Source organism: Phoenix dactylifera, unplaced genomic scaffold (genome assembly GCF_009389715.1).
Source record: "Phoenix dactylifera cultivar Barhee BC4 unplaced genomic scaffold, palm_55x_up_171113_PBpolish2nd_filt_p 001662F, whole genome shotgun sequence".
Lineage (NCBI taxonomy): Eukaryota > Viridiplantae > Streptophyta > Magnoliopsida > Arecales > Arecaceae > Phoenix > Phoenix dactylifera.
In genome coordinates this window covers 39,461-52,644 of record NW_024068962.1, presented here as the reverse complement: position 1 = coordinate 52,644, position 13,184 = coordinate 39,461, and the positions used below count along the sequence as shown (strand labels likewise).

Here is a 13,184-nt window from a genome sequence, read left to right as displayed (position 1 = left end):
AGTTTTGGAGCCAATTTGTTCCTAACTAATTCTGATAAAAAATAAAAATTATACTCAAGTAATAATTAGAATTAAACCAATTTGAATCTGATAATTGTTCAGAATTGAATGAATTATTAGGAATTAAAATAAACCAAGTTCAATATGAACCAAGATATTATTATAAAAGGCCAACAACAGCAGATCTTATTGAAGAAAATGAACCTTTTATTCAAAATTCCTATTCAAGAAGACACATCTATGAATGGAACATAGATAGGATGAGTGACAAACAAATAATAGATGTCATACATAGAATGATGATGTATGCCACTGTTTGTCATCAAACTGGTAATGCAAACCATCAAATAGCTCAGTTCATTACAACTGGATTTGCAGGACAGCTAAGAGGCTGGTGGCAAAATTATCTTACTAATGAACAAAGAAATGAAATTTTAAATCATCAAAAAATAAAAATTGAACCAACCCAACCAGGAAGCAGTAGAGTACAGACTACTGAACAAGATGCACTATATACGCTGTGCTTGCAATAGCATAGAATTGGTTAGGTTATAAAATATCAGTAATCGATTGAACTAAATCTTTGTTAATGAATCTAAAATGCCCAACTTTAACGCATTTTAGATGGTATAAGGATACCTTCTTATCTAGAGTAATGCAACTCCCTAGTTGGTATCAGAGCCAAGTTGGCATTGTTCAGTTCATAGCGCTGAGCCCAAGGGGAGGCTACTGGTAGTACCCTAGGCCAGTTTGTACGCAACTATACCAGTCTGGGTTCATAGGCCAAGGGATAAGCGCTGAGGTAATCCCTTGTTGAGCCAACCACACTAGTGTAGGGAACTGGGCATAGCCAGAATGGCTGGCTAATCACCTGGTAGTGCTATGCATGAAGGTATAATGTTCAGACTTTAGCCTCTTTATATTATGTTTTTTACATATGATTCATAGACTAAGAATACTACAACATGGTCTGAAAAGCCTGTCTGAAGTCATTAGGAAGACTGTCTGGTATACCCATCTTATGTTCATTTGAGCTGAAGTCATTGGGAAGACCGTGTTGCCTGTTTGCCCGTTGATCCCGGGATGGTGAGTAGGGTGTTAGGGTGTTTTGGTCGATTTCGAGATGGATTCATGATAAAAGCTCAATAAGAACAAGATTGAAGGAAAACTGGAAATGGTCGAATCCGAGATGGACTTGATGATTAAGTTTTAAATAGTATAAGAAATAATCAGATTGATAGGTCTAGACTGTACCCGTGATCGAAATAGTGTTCTAAGTCTTAGAATCATAAGTAAATGATCATAACATGAATGGATTAAAATCCATAACATTATAAAGTCATGCATAGATACTATCATTTAGCCGATTATGGAGAATACTTCCATAAGCCCAGGTTCCACTAATATTAAAAATTTTAATCATATTCAGAATAGGGAGGAATATTACGGAGAATTCTGAATACAGAATTCCAATCTAAAGAAAATAAAGAATTTAGAAGTTGGTACTTCAATAGTTTTAATGCAACTGAGTTAGAATATTATAAAACTCAGTATTATATGGAATAGAAGCCAAACAGAACATAGAATACTTTGTTCCCTGGTTTATTAAATTCCATAAAGAAGAACAAAAAGCAAAATTAATGCTAGAATCTTTTCCAAAGGAAGAAGAAATAGAAGTAGAAAATAATTCTATAAAGGGTTTTAAATTACAAAACTCTTACTCTGAAACTATAGAAAGTTTTGGGATTAATCCGGATAATAGATCAAGAAAAGAAGAATTAATTAAAGTAATTCTGAATAATAACTTAGAATCAGAAAATCTAAGAAATATTAACTTTGATGAATATTCAAACTTCAAAGGAATCAGATCAAGAAAAACTTGAGTCTAGATTAAATTTTGAATCCTAATTAGTCAAAATGATTCAGAATTTTGGAAAATAACTCGGGAATTCCAATCAACTATCAGAAATAAACACTGACAGCATATTGGATATGAAGATAAAAGAATTAAATGTACTGACAAATAGTCAAGAAGAAAGATAGAAAGTCAGGATCAAGTTTCTCAAATAGGAGAAAAACCTGTGTCAATAAATGAATTGAAACAGGAGATATATCAGTTAAAAATAAAAATAATTCTGTTAAAATCAGAACACAAACAGATTCATTCTAAATTGACAGAAAATTCTAAACTAGTAGAAAATAATCTACTTGGTTATATAAATATACTAAACCAAATAAGATATCAAAAATGGAATATAAGAATTAATATTGTTATAAAAGACAATTTAATTTTAGAAAACATAACTGCACTAATAGATGGTGCAGATTTAAATTGTATCCAAGAGGGAATAATCCCTACAAATTATTTTGAAAATACGGTGCAACATTAACTGCAGCCGATGGAAATAAATTAGATATCAAATATAAGATATCAGAAGCATATGTTTGCAATATGGAGGTATGCATACAGACCTCATTTATATTAGTAAAAAAATTAAATCAATCTGTTATACTAGGAACACCTTTCCTAAATAAAATTATGCCTATGATAAAAATAGATAATAATGGAATTTATTTCATAAAACAAGAAAAACAAATAATATTTTCTTTCATAACAAAACCACAAACAAAAGTTATCATTGAAATAAGAAATATTCTTATTAAAAAGGAAAGACGATTAAATTTCCTTCAGAACGAAGTCAATATCTTTAGTATTGAAAAGAAATTACAAGATCCCTATTTAATAAAAAAATTAGGGATCTAGAAAAGTAATTCATTAAAAGATGTAATAAATTACCTAATGCATTTTGGAAAAGGAAAAAACATATTGTATCCTTGCCATATGAAGATTCCTTTAATGAAAGGAACATTCCAACAAAAGCCAGACCTACTCAAATGAATTAAGAATATCTTGATTTATGCAAAAAAGAAATAGATACACTCCTAAATAGAGGACTAATTAGAAAGTCTCAATCCTCATGGAGTTGTACTGCATTTTATGTGAATAAAAATGCAGAAAAAAGAGAGTACCTAGATTAGTTATTAATTATAAACCCTTAAATAAGGTGTTAAAATATATAAGATATCCATTACCCAATAAGAAAGACTTATTGGATAGGCTGAGTCAAGCACTAATATTTTTAAACTAACAGATATAAAATAGCTTTTATAGTATTATTTGGACATTACGAATGGAACGTAATGCCCTTTGGATTAAAAAATGCTCCATCAAAATTTCAAAGCATAATGAATGAAATATTCAATCCATTTTTTTAATTTATTATTACATACATTGATGATGTATTAGTGTTCTCTGCATCCATAGAACAACATATCAAACATTTGAAAACTTTCAAAATGATAACCATAAAAAATGGTTTAGCAATATTTGCTAAGAAAATAAAGTTATTTCAGACCAAAATAAAATTTTTAGGTCATTATATAAATCAAGAAAAAATAATTCCCATAGAAAGAAGCATTGAATTTGCATCTAAGTTTTCAGATGAGATCTTAGACAAAGCAGCTTCAGAGATTTTTAGGAAGTCTTAATTATGTGTCTGATTATTATAAAGATTTAGCCAAGGATACTGCAATCTTGTATAAAAGGTTAAATAAAGAATCTGCACTTTGGAGTCAGCAGCATACTGACAAGATAAGGCAAATTAAGTCAAAGGTAAAAAATTTACCTTATTTATCTTTACCAAATTCTAATTGGTTTAAGATTATAGAAACTGATGTATCAGACATTGGTTTTGGAGGAATCTTAAGGCAATTAGACCCAAATCTCAATAAAGAGATATTGGTAAGATTTGTTTCTGATAAATGGAATCCTACCTAAAAAAAATATTCAACAATAAAAAGGGAAATGTCTTCAATTGTTAAATGCATTTTTTAATTTCAAAGTGATCTATTAAATCAACAATTTTTGTTGAGGATAGATTGCAGTGGAGTTAAACAGATTATACAAAAGGATGTTAAGAATTTAGTATCTAAGCAAATATTTATTAGATGGCAGGCACAATTATCTGTTTTTGATTTTGGAATACAATATATCAAGTCTGAAGAAAATTTTCTTTTTGATTTTATAACCAGAGAATTTTTGCAAGGATGATTCCTCTACGAGGAAGTTATAGTAATTGAGGCAGAAATTCTGCTCGATATGGCAAGGGATGCAGTGCCAATGCACTTCCCATAAGTTCAGAAAATGTTCTATCTCATTTGAGCAAGGGACGCATTGCCAATGCACTTTCCATTAGAATTCCATAAATGGTGGATTTTGGCATCCTATCTCAAAAGGGATCAGAAGAAGGATGACCGATCACAGCAAATTGATGTTGTCGCAAGGAATTGCTTTGCAGCCAATTTCATTGTCCAGCCCTACGATTAAGTACTACGGAAAAATCTTCTGGACAGTACTTATTTGGAGAAGAAATCCGAACAGATAAGTATGTACCTAGATTATAATGATGACTTGAATGATCCATGGTTCATATGTCAAAAATATTTTGGCGAAAAAACAGAATAGTAATGGAGACAATCTTACTCCATACTAATTCTGTTGCAATCAATCATAATTTTCATAATAATTCAATGAGAAGTGGCATCATCAATTTCAGCAGATGCACTATTCATAGGGTAATCAGACCCAGTGAATGGGGACTTGACCCAAATTTAGAGAAAGCCATTTCATGTAAATGGGCAGATAGTCCTAGCTAATTACTGGGAGTTTGGGACTATGTCCAAAGTTTTACTAACATGTTTTATTATGAGAATCTCAAGAGAAAACAGTCTTGGTTTCTGCAGGTTAATACAGATGTGCTACAGAAGCCTCTTTCAGGCTGGTTTCATAAATGGTGGACCTACTTTGGGCCAGATTTAAGTTTTTTGCTCAAAGAAATATTTGAATATATTGAAGACTGGGTGGATAATCATCCCACCATCAATAAATTGATGGATGATAATATCTCTTTTGACTTACGTCTCATAATGTTTATTATTGAAAACATAATTCCATGGATATGGAAATGGGTCAAATCCGCAGAACTTGAAGCCAGAAAAAATCTTCCTGTGCTTAAAAGAAAGTTTTTATATAAGTGGTGGCTGGGCGCATGCCCAGAGAAAAATATAATGATATAATCATCACTATAAAAACTAATTTAATTTCTTATAAGAGCATGAATGAACATGCCATATCTCAGCAATCAGCTGATCTTAATAATAGTTATTTTGTTAATCTAAAAAATAAGTTCTTCCGGAAGCATCCTCACTGCACCGAAGAAGAAATCATGGTCAAATGCCTTGACCACATGAAGCAGCAATTTTACTGCACATTCGAGGCCAATCCAATTGCAAATGCCTCCATGAAATCTACTGAATCAAGGACTTCGTCTTCATCAACTTCAGAAGACCACAACAAGTACAGATGTTTAGTAGGAAAATCTCAAGATTCCCTATGCAGAAGATACACAGTCCTTTCACACAGAGGACAGGACAGAAGCCATCTGGCAAAGAATTTTTGCTAGCAGACTTTGTAAAGGGCAGTCAAATCAAGACTAGAGGATAGACAAAGTCTGCTCATTCAGACTGATCAGATTAATATCAGCAGACCAAGCCATGTGATCAGCCAAATCACTAGCTGAGTCACCAAATATCATCCAGAAGGAATCCACTTTTTAGCAGAAGGAATCCACATTCGGCAAGCTTCATCCAGAAGGAATCAACTTTCTTTCACGATAGGCACACCAATTATGGTCACATCAACTTTAATAAAGTTGCTTTAGTCTACATCATCCTTATGCCAGCACAGCAAAGGAATCTACTTTCCATAAAGCTACTTTGATAAAGGAGCTTTATGTCGATGTTAGCTTTTTTTCAGGCGGAAGAAATCACTCCAGCCAGAGAAAAAGGAATCAACTTTTTGAAAAGTTGATTTTTGTAAAAGCAAGATGCTTTACTTTATAAAAAACAAATTGCTTTAAGTCTTTTTCTTTTTTTTTTAGTCTTGTCATTCTTTTACCTGTCGGCCATGAGCGACAGAGCTAATTTTCAGACTCCAAGAATGCTTAGAAACCAACTTGGCTCTGATACCAATTAAGGAGCGGGAGCGGGAGAGAATGCAATCAGGAGTGGAGGAACAAGAAATTTTATTTCTCCAAAGGTTGAAGCTTCTGCCTTAACAAAGGAGAGGTTGTCCCCTTAAATAGCAGAAAAACAAAGTTGGCTTCCAAGCATTCTTGGAGTCCGAAAGTTAGCTCTGCTGCTCATGGTTGATAGGTAAACGAATGACAAGACTAAAAAAAAAGGAAAAGACTTAAAGCAATTTGCTTTTTATAAAGTAAAGCATATTGCTTTTACAAAAAGTGACTTTTCAAAAAGCTGATTCTTTTTTCTTTAGCTGGAGTGATTTCTTTCGCCTGAAGAAAGCTGACGTCGACATAAAGCTTCTTTATTAAAGTAGCTTTATGAAAAGTAGATTCCTTTGCTGGAGGGAGTCTTCCTCCGTCCGAAGTTGTGCGCTGGCATAAGGTTAATGTAGAATAAAGCAACTTTATTAAAGTTGATGTGACCATAATTGGTACCTAGTGTGGCCGAAAGCTGATTACTTCTGGATGAAGCTTGCCAAAAGTGGATTCCTTCTGCCGAAAGTGTATTCCTTCTGGATGGTGTTTGGTGACTCAGCTAGTGATTTGGCTGATCACATGGCTTAGTTTGTTGATGTTAATCTGATCAGTCTGAATGGGCAGGCTTTTTACCTTTATCTTCTAGTCTTGATTTGACCGCTCCTTGCGAGGTCTGCTGGCAAGAATCCTTTGCCAGATGGCTTTTGTCCTGTCCTCTATGTGAAAGGACTGTATCTTCTACATAGGAATCTTGAAATTCTCCTGCTAAACATCTGTACTTGTTCTGGTCTTCTAGAGTTGATGAAGACGAAGTCCTTGATTCAATAGATTTTATGGAGGCATTTGCAATTGGATTGGCCTCGAATGTGCAATAAAATTGCTGTTTCATGTGGTCAAAGCATTTGACCATGATTTCTTCTTCGGTGCAGTAAGGATACTTTCGGGAGAACTTATTTTTTAGATTAACAAAATAATTATCATTAAGATCAGCTGATTGCTGAGATATGGCATGTTCATTCATGCTCTCATAAGAAATTTAATTAGTTTTTAAAGTGGTGATTATATCATTATATTTTTCTCTGGGCATGCCCAGCCACCACTTATATAAAAACTTTCTTTTAAGCACGGAAATATTTTTTCTGGCTTCAAGTTCTGCAGATAGGACCCATGTTCATATCCATAGAGTTCTGTTTTTAATAATAAACATCATGGGACATAACTTAGAAGAGATATTATCATCTGTCAATTTGTTGATGGTGGGATGATTATCTACCCAGTCTTCAAAATATTCAAATATTTTTTTGGACAAAAAATTTAGATCTAGCCCAAAGTAGGTCCACCATTTATGAAACCAGCCTCAAAGAGGTTTCTGTAGCACGTCTGTATTGATCTACAGAAACCAAGACTGGTTTCTTTGAAATGGCTTGCTCTGATTTGGGTCAAATCCCCATTCATTGGGTCTGATTACCCTATGAATAGTATATCTACTGAAATTGATGATGCCACCTCTCATTGAATTGTTATGGAAATTATGGTTGATTTCAACAGAATTAGTATGGAGTAAGATTGCCTCTATTACTATTCTGTTTTTTTCTTCACATGAAGGATAACCCATTTCGCTAAAATATTTTTGACGTATGAACCATGGATCATTGAAATCATCATTATGATCTAGGTACATAATTACTTGTTCGGATTTCTTCTCCAAATAAGTACTGTCTAGAAGATTTTTCTGTAGTACTTCCTTCATCGTAGCGCTGGACGATGAAGTTGGCTGCAAAGCAATTTTTTGCGATATCAATTTGCTGTGATTGGTCATCCTTCTTCTGGTCTCTTTTGAGATAGGATGCCAAATTCACCAATTATGGAATTCTAATGGAAAGTGCATTGGCACTGTGTCCCAAATGAGAATATTTTCTGAACTCATGGTTAGTGCATTGGCACTGCGTCCCCTATCATATTGAGCAGAATTTCTGCCTCGATTACTGTAAGTTCCTCATAGCCGGCATCTTCTCTGTGGATGGAAATCTATATAAGCTGACAGCACTCAAAATTGTATTTCCTGCATCTCCAGATCGATAGCCGGCATCGGAGGAAGGGGTGGGTGCAAAAATTCTCTGGTTAGAAAATTAGGAAGAGAATTTTCTTCAAAACTTAATATATTTTATTTCAAAATCAAAAACAGACAATTGTGCCTCCCATCCAACAAATATTTGCTTGGATACTAAATTCTTAACATCTTTTTGTATAATCTGTTTAACTGCACTGCTGTCTACCCTCAACAAAAATTGTTGATTTAACAGATCACTTTGAAATTTAGAAATGCATTTAACAATTGAAGACATTTCACTTTCTATTGTTGAATATTTTTTTGGGTAGGATTCCATTTCTCAGAGACAAATCTTATCAATATCTCTTTATTGAGATTTGGGTCTAATTATTTTAAGATTCCTTCAAAACCAATGTCTGATGCATCAGTTCTTACAATCTTAAACCAATTAGAATTTGGTAAAGATAAACAAGATAAATTTTTTACCTTTGACTTAATTTGCCTTACCTTGTCAGTATGCTGCTGACTTCAAGGTACAGATTCTTTATTTAACTTTTATATAGGATTGCAGTATCCTTGGCTAAATCTTTATAATAATCAGATGCATAATTAAGACTTCCTAAAAATCTCTGAAGCTGCTTTGTGTCTAAGATCTCATCTGAAAATTTAGATGCAAATTCAATGCTTCTTTCTATAGAAATTATTTTTTCTTGATTTATATAATGACTTAAAAAATCTTATTTTGGTCTGAAATAACTTTATTTTCTTAGCAGATATTGTTTAACCATTTTTTATGGTTATCATTTTGAAAGTTTTCAAATGTTTGATATGCTGTTCTATGGATGCAGAGAACACTAATACATCATCAACGTATGTAATAATAAATTGAGAAAATGGATTGAATATTTCATTCATTATACTTTGAAATTCTGATGGAGCATTTTTTAATCCAAAGGGCATTACGTTCCATTCGTAATATCTAAATGGTACTGTAAAAGCTGTTTTATATATGTCAGTTTTATCTATTTGAATCTGCCAATATCCTGATTTTAAATCAAATTTTGAAAATATTAGTGCTTGACTCAGCCTATTCAATAAGTCTTTCTTACTGGGTAATGGATATCTTATCCATTTTAACACCTTATTTAAGGGTTTATAATTAATAACTAATCTAGGTACTCTTTCTTTTTTTGCATTTTTATTCGCATAAAATGCAGTACAACTCTATGGAAATTGAGACTTTCTAATTAGTCCCCTATTTAGGAGTGTATCTATTTCTTTTTTGCATAAATTAAGATATTCTTGATTCATTTGTGTAGGTCTGGGTTTTTGTTGGAATGTTCCTTTCATTAAAGGAATCTTCATATGGCAAGGATACAATATGTTTTTTCCTTGTCCAAAATGCATTAGGTAATTCATTGCATACTTCTTTAATAAATTTTTTTAGATCCCTAATTTTTTGTATTAAATAAGGATCTTGCAATTTCTTTTCAATACTAAAGATATTGACTTCGTTCTGAAGGAAATTTAATTGTCTTTCCTTTTTAATAAGAATATTTATTATTTCATTGATAACTTTTGTTTGTGGTTTTGTTATGAAAGAAAATATTATTTCTTTTCCTTGTTTTATGGAATAAATTCTATTATTGTTTATTTTTATTATAGGCATAATTTTATTTAGGAAAGGTGTTCCTAGTATAACAGATTGATTTAAATTTTTTACTAATATAAATGAGGTTTGTATGCATACCTCCATATTGCAAACATATGCTTCTGATATCTTATATTTGATATCTAATTTATTTCCATCGGCTATAGTTAATGCCTGCACCGCTTTTTCAAAATAATTTGTAGGGATTATTCCATCTTGGCTACAATTTAAATCTGCACCACTATCTATTAAATTGTCTTTTATAACAATGTTAATTCTTATATTCCATTTTTGATATCTTATTTGGTTTAGTATATTTATATAACTAGGTAGATTATTTTCTACTGGTTTAGAATTTTCTATCAATTTAGAATGAATTTGTTTGTGTTCTGATTTTAATAGAATTATTTCTGTTTTTAACTGATTAATCTCCTGTTTCAATTCATTTATTGACACAGGTTTTTCTCCTATTTGAAAAACTTGATCCTGACTTTCTATCTTTTCTTCTTGACTATTTTCAGTACATTTAATTCTTTTATCTTCATATCCAATATGCTATCAGCGTTTATTTCTGATAGTTGATTGGAATTCCCCGAGTTATTTTCAAAATTCTAAACCATTTTGACTAATTCAGATTCAAAATTTAATCTAGACTCAAGTTTTTCTTGATCTGATTCCTTTGAAGTTTGAATATTCATCAAAGTTAATATTTCTTAGATTTTCTGATTCTGAGTTATTATTCAGAATTGCTTTAATTAATTCTTCTTTTCTTGATCTTTTATCTGGGTTAATCCCAAAACTTTCTATAGTTTCAGAGTTATAAAGTTTTGTAATTTAAAACCCTTTATAGAATTATTTTCTACTTCTTCTGTTTCTTCTTCCTTTGGAAAATATTCTAGTGTTAATTTTGCTTTTTGTTCTTCTTTATGGAATTTAATAAACCATGGAACAAAGTATTCGATGTTCTGTTTGGCTTCTAATTCTATATAATACCGAGTTTTATAATATTCTAACTCAGTTGCATTAAAACTATTGAAGTACCAACTTCTAAATTCTTTATTTTCTTTAGATTGGAATTCTGTATTCGGAATTCTCCTTAATATTCATCCTGGTAGAAGACTCATATTTTCTATTCTAAATATGATTAAAATTTTTAATATTAGTGGAACCTGGGCTTATGGAAGTATTTTCCATAATCGGCTAAATGATAGTGTCTATGCTTGACCTTATGATGTTATGCATTTTAATCCATGCATGTTATGATCATTTACTTATGATTCTAGGACTCAGAGCACTATTCCCATCCCGGGAACAGTCTAGACCTATCAATCTGATTATTTCTTATACTATTTAAAACTTAATCATCAAGTCCATCTCAGATTCGACCATTTTCAATTTCCCTTCAATCTTGTTCTTATTGAGCTTTCATCATGAGTCCATCTCAGAATCGACCAAAACACCCTAACCCCTACTCGCCATCCTGGCATCAATGGGCAAACGGGCAACACGGTCTTCCCAATGACTTCAGCTCAACCGAATATAAGATGGGTATACCAAACAGTCTTCCTAATGACTTCAGTTTTAAACAGCATAATAATAATCTAAGACAGGCTTTTCAGACCATGTTGTAGTATCCTTAGTCTATGAATCATATGTAAAAACATAATATAAAGAGTCTAAAGTCTGAACATTATACCTTCATGCATAGCACTACTAGGCGATTAGCCAGCCATTCTGGCTATGCCCAGTTCCCTATGCCCAGTTCCCTATACTAGTGTGGTTGGCTCAACAAGGGATTACCTCGGTGCTTATCCCTTGGCCTATGAACCCACATTGGTATAGTTGCGTACAAACTGGTCTAGGTACTACCAATAGCCTCCCCTTGGGCTTAGTGCTATGAACTGAACAATGCCAACTTGGCTCTAATTGGATTAGGGAATTAGGGAGCGGGAGAGAGAGAGAGAGCGCAGTCAGGAGTGGAGGAACAGGAAATTTTATTTCTCCACCTTTCTTTTTCTGCATTGTTATTCACAGTCAGGAGTGGAGAAATAAAATTTCCTGTTCCTCCACTCCTGACTGCGCTCTCTCTCTCTCTCTCCCGCTCCCGCTCCCTATTCCAAACTTGCAAATGGAAATTCAATTTTGTATACTCAGCATGTTTGATGTGTCAATATTACAAGTATGTCACATGTTTACCTTCTGAAACATAAGGCCTGGTTGTTTTACCCTTTTTGCCTTCACCTGAGACGGTAAAAAGTCTACCCTCATTTTTTTCAATCACTTTGAGCATGAGAAATTATCTGTTTTTATTTGAATAAAATGCTTGTGATATTGTTATCTGAGTAGTTTAATGTTGCATTATAGGTGATTTTCTTCATTTTTTTTAATTAAAAATTTGGAGTGTACTCATCTTCTTTCTAATGCAGAATTTGCTGGTGACATCTACCCTCACCATGTGCACCGACCCATACCCCACTGAAGTGGTCCAGAAACCAGATGAACCTGATAAGGCAAGTGAGGTGCCCTGCGGTCAAACTGATCCAGTCCCAAATGGAGTTGAAACTGTGGCAGGTGATGGCGATGAAGAAATGACTGATGCAGAGGCTGATGAAAATACCCCAAACACTGATACTGAGATGCAAGAAGAAAAGGTTACTGAAACATCTGATAGTGATTCCGAGCTTAGATCTGATGCCAATCCTTCCCAGGAGCTTTGTACAACAAGTGAAGAGCAAAATCCTTGAATTTCAGAGGTGCCATGAGGGAAATGGATTGGATTTAGCTTGCTGGAGGGCGAATGAAATGAAAATATTCTTTTCCCACTGTTTTAGTTGAAGATATTAAGAGTACTCTGTTTGGTTTGCATGCCCCTAACATGGGAAGATATCATATATCTGTAGAACCTAAGCAACTGCTCAGCCAGTTTTGAATTATAGTTTTGCTATACAGAACAATTTATTGTAAGGATAGTATGATTCAAATGGCACTAGACATTGTTTCAAACTGTGAACATTTTGAGGATACCAACTGGCTCAGTTGTTAAAGCCACTGGGTGTTTAATACAAGTGACGTGGGTCAGAATCCTGCACTTGGCTGATTTGTGCTAAGCTTCCTCCCATGCAAGTTCTCAGGGAAAAAAAGAAGGAAAAAAAATAAAAAACAAAGAAAATAACCAAGCACACTACAGTTGTTTATTTCTTTCTTTCCGTTGATCACTTAGTCTGACTCTATCTTTATACATGGCTCTTTACCTGTTAAAAGCTCGTCCATGAGGCAAACCTTGTTTTATATGGCTCTATATTCATGGCAAGGTATTAGATATACCATGAAACTTATTGAATATGTTGCATGTGCAAATTTTAAC

General features: G+C 33.1%; 1 protein-coding gene across 1 annotated transcript in view; it reads left to right on the top strand.

Moving 5' to 3' along the window:
- LOC120104009 (serine/threonine-protein phosphatase 4 regulatory subunit 2-like) overlaps positions 1-12,885 on the top strand; it is a 37,914-nt gene extending 25,029 nt beyond the window's left edge. Inside the window, exon 7 of the mRNA XM_039122668.1 lies at positions 12,247-12,885. Within this exon, the coding sequence (XP_038978596.1) occupies positions 12,247-12,564 (318 nt within the window). The 3' untranslated portion in view covers positions 12,565-12,885. The remainder of the gene's footprint in view (positions 1-12,246) is intronic.
- The last annotated feature ends 299 nt before the right edge of the window (positions 12,886-13,184 follow it).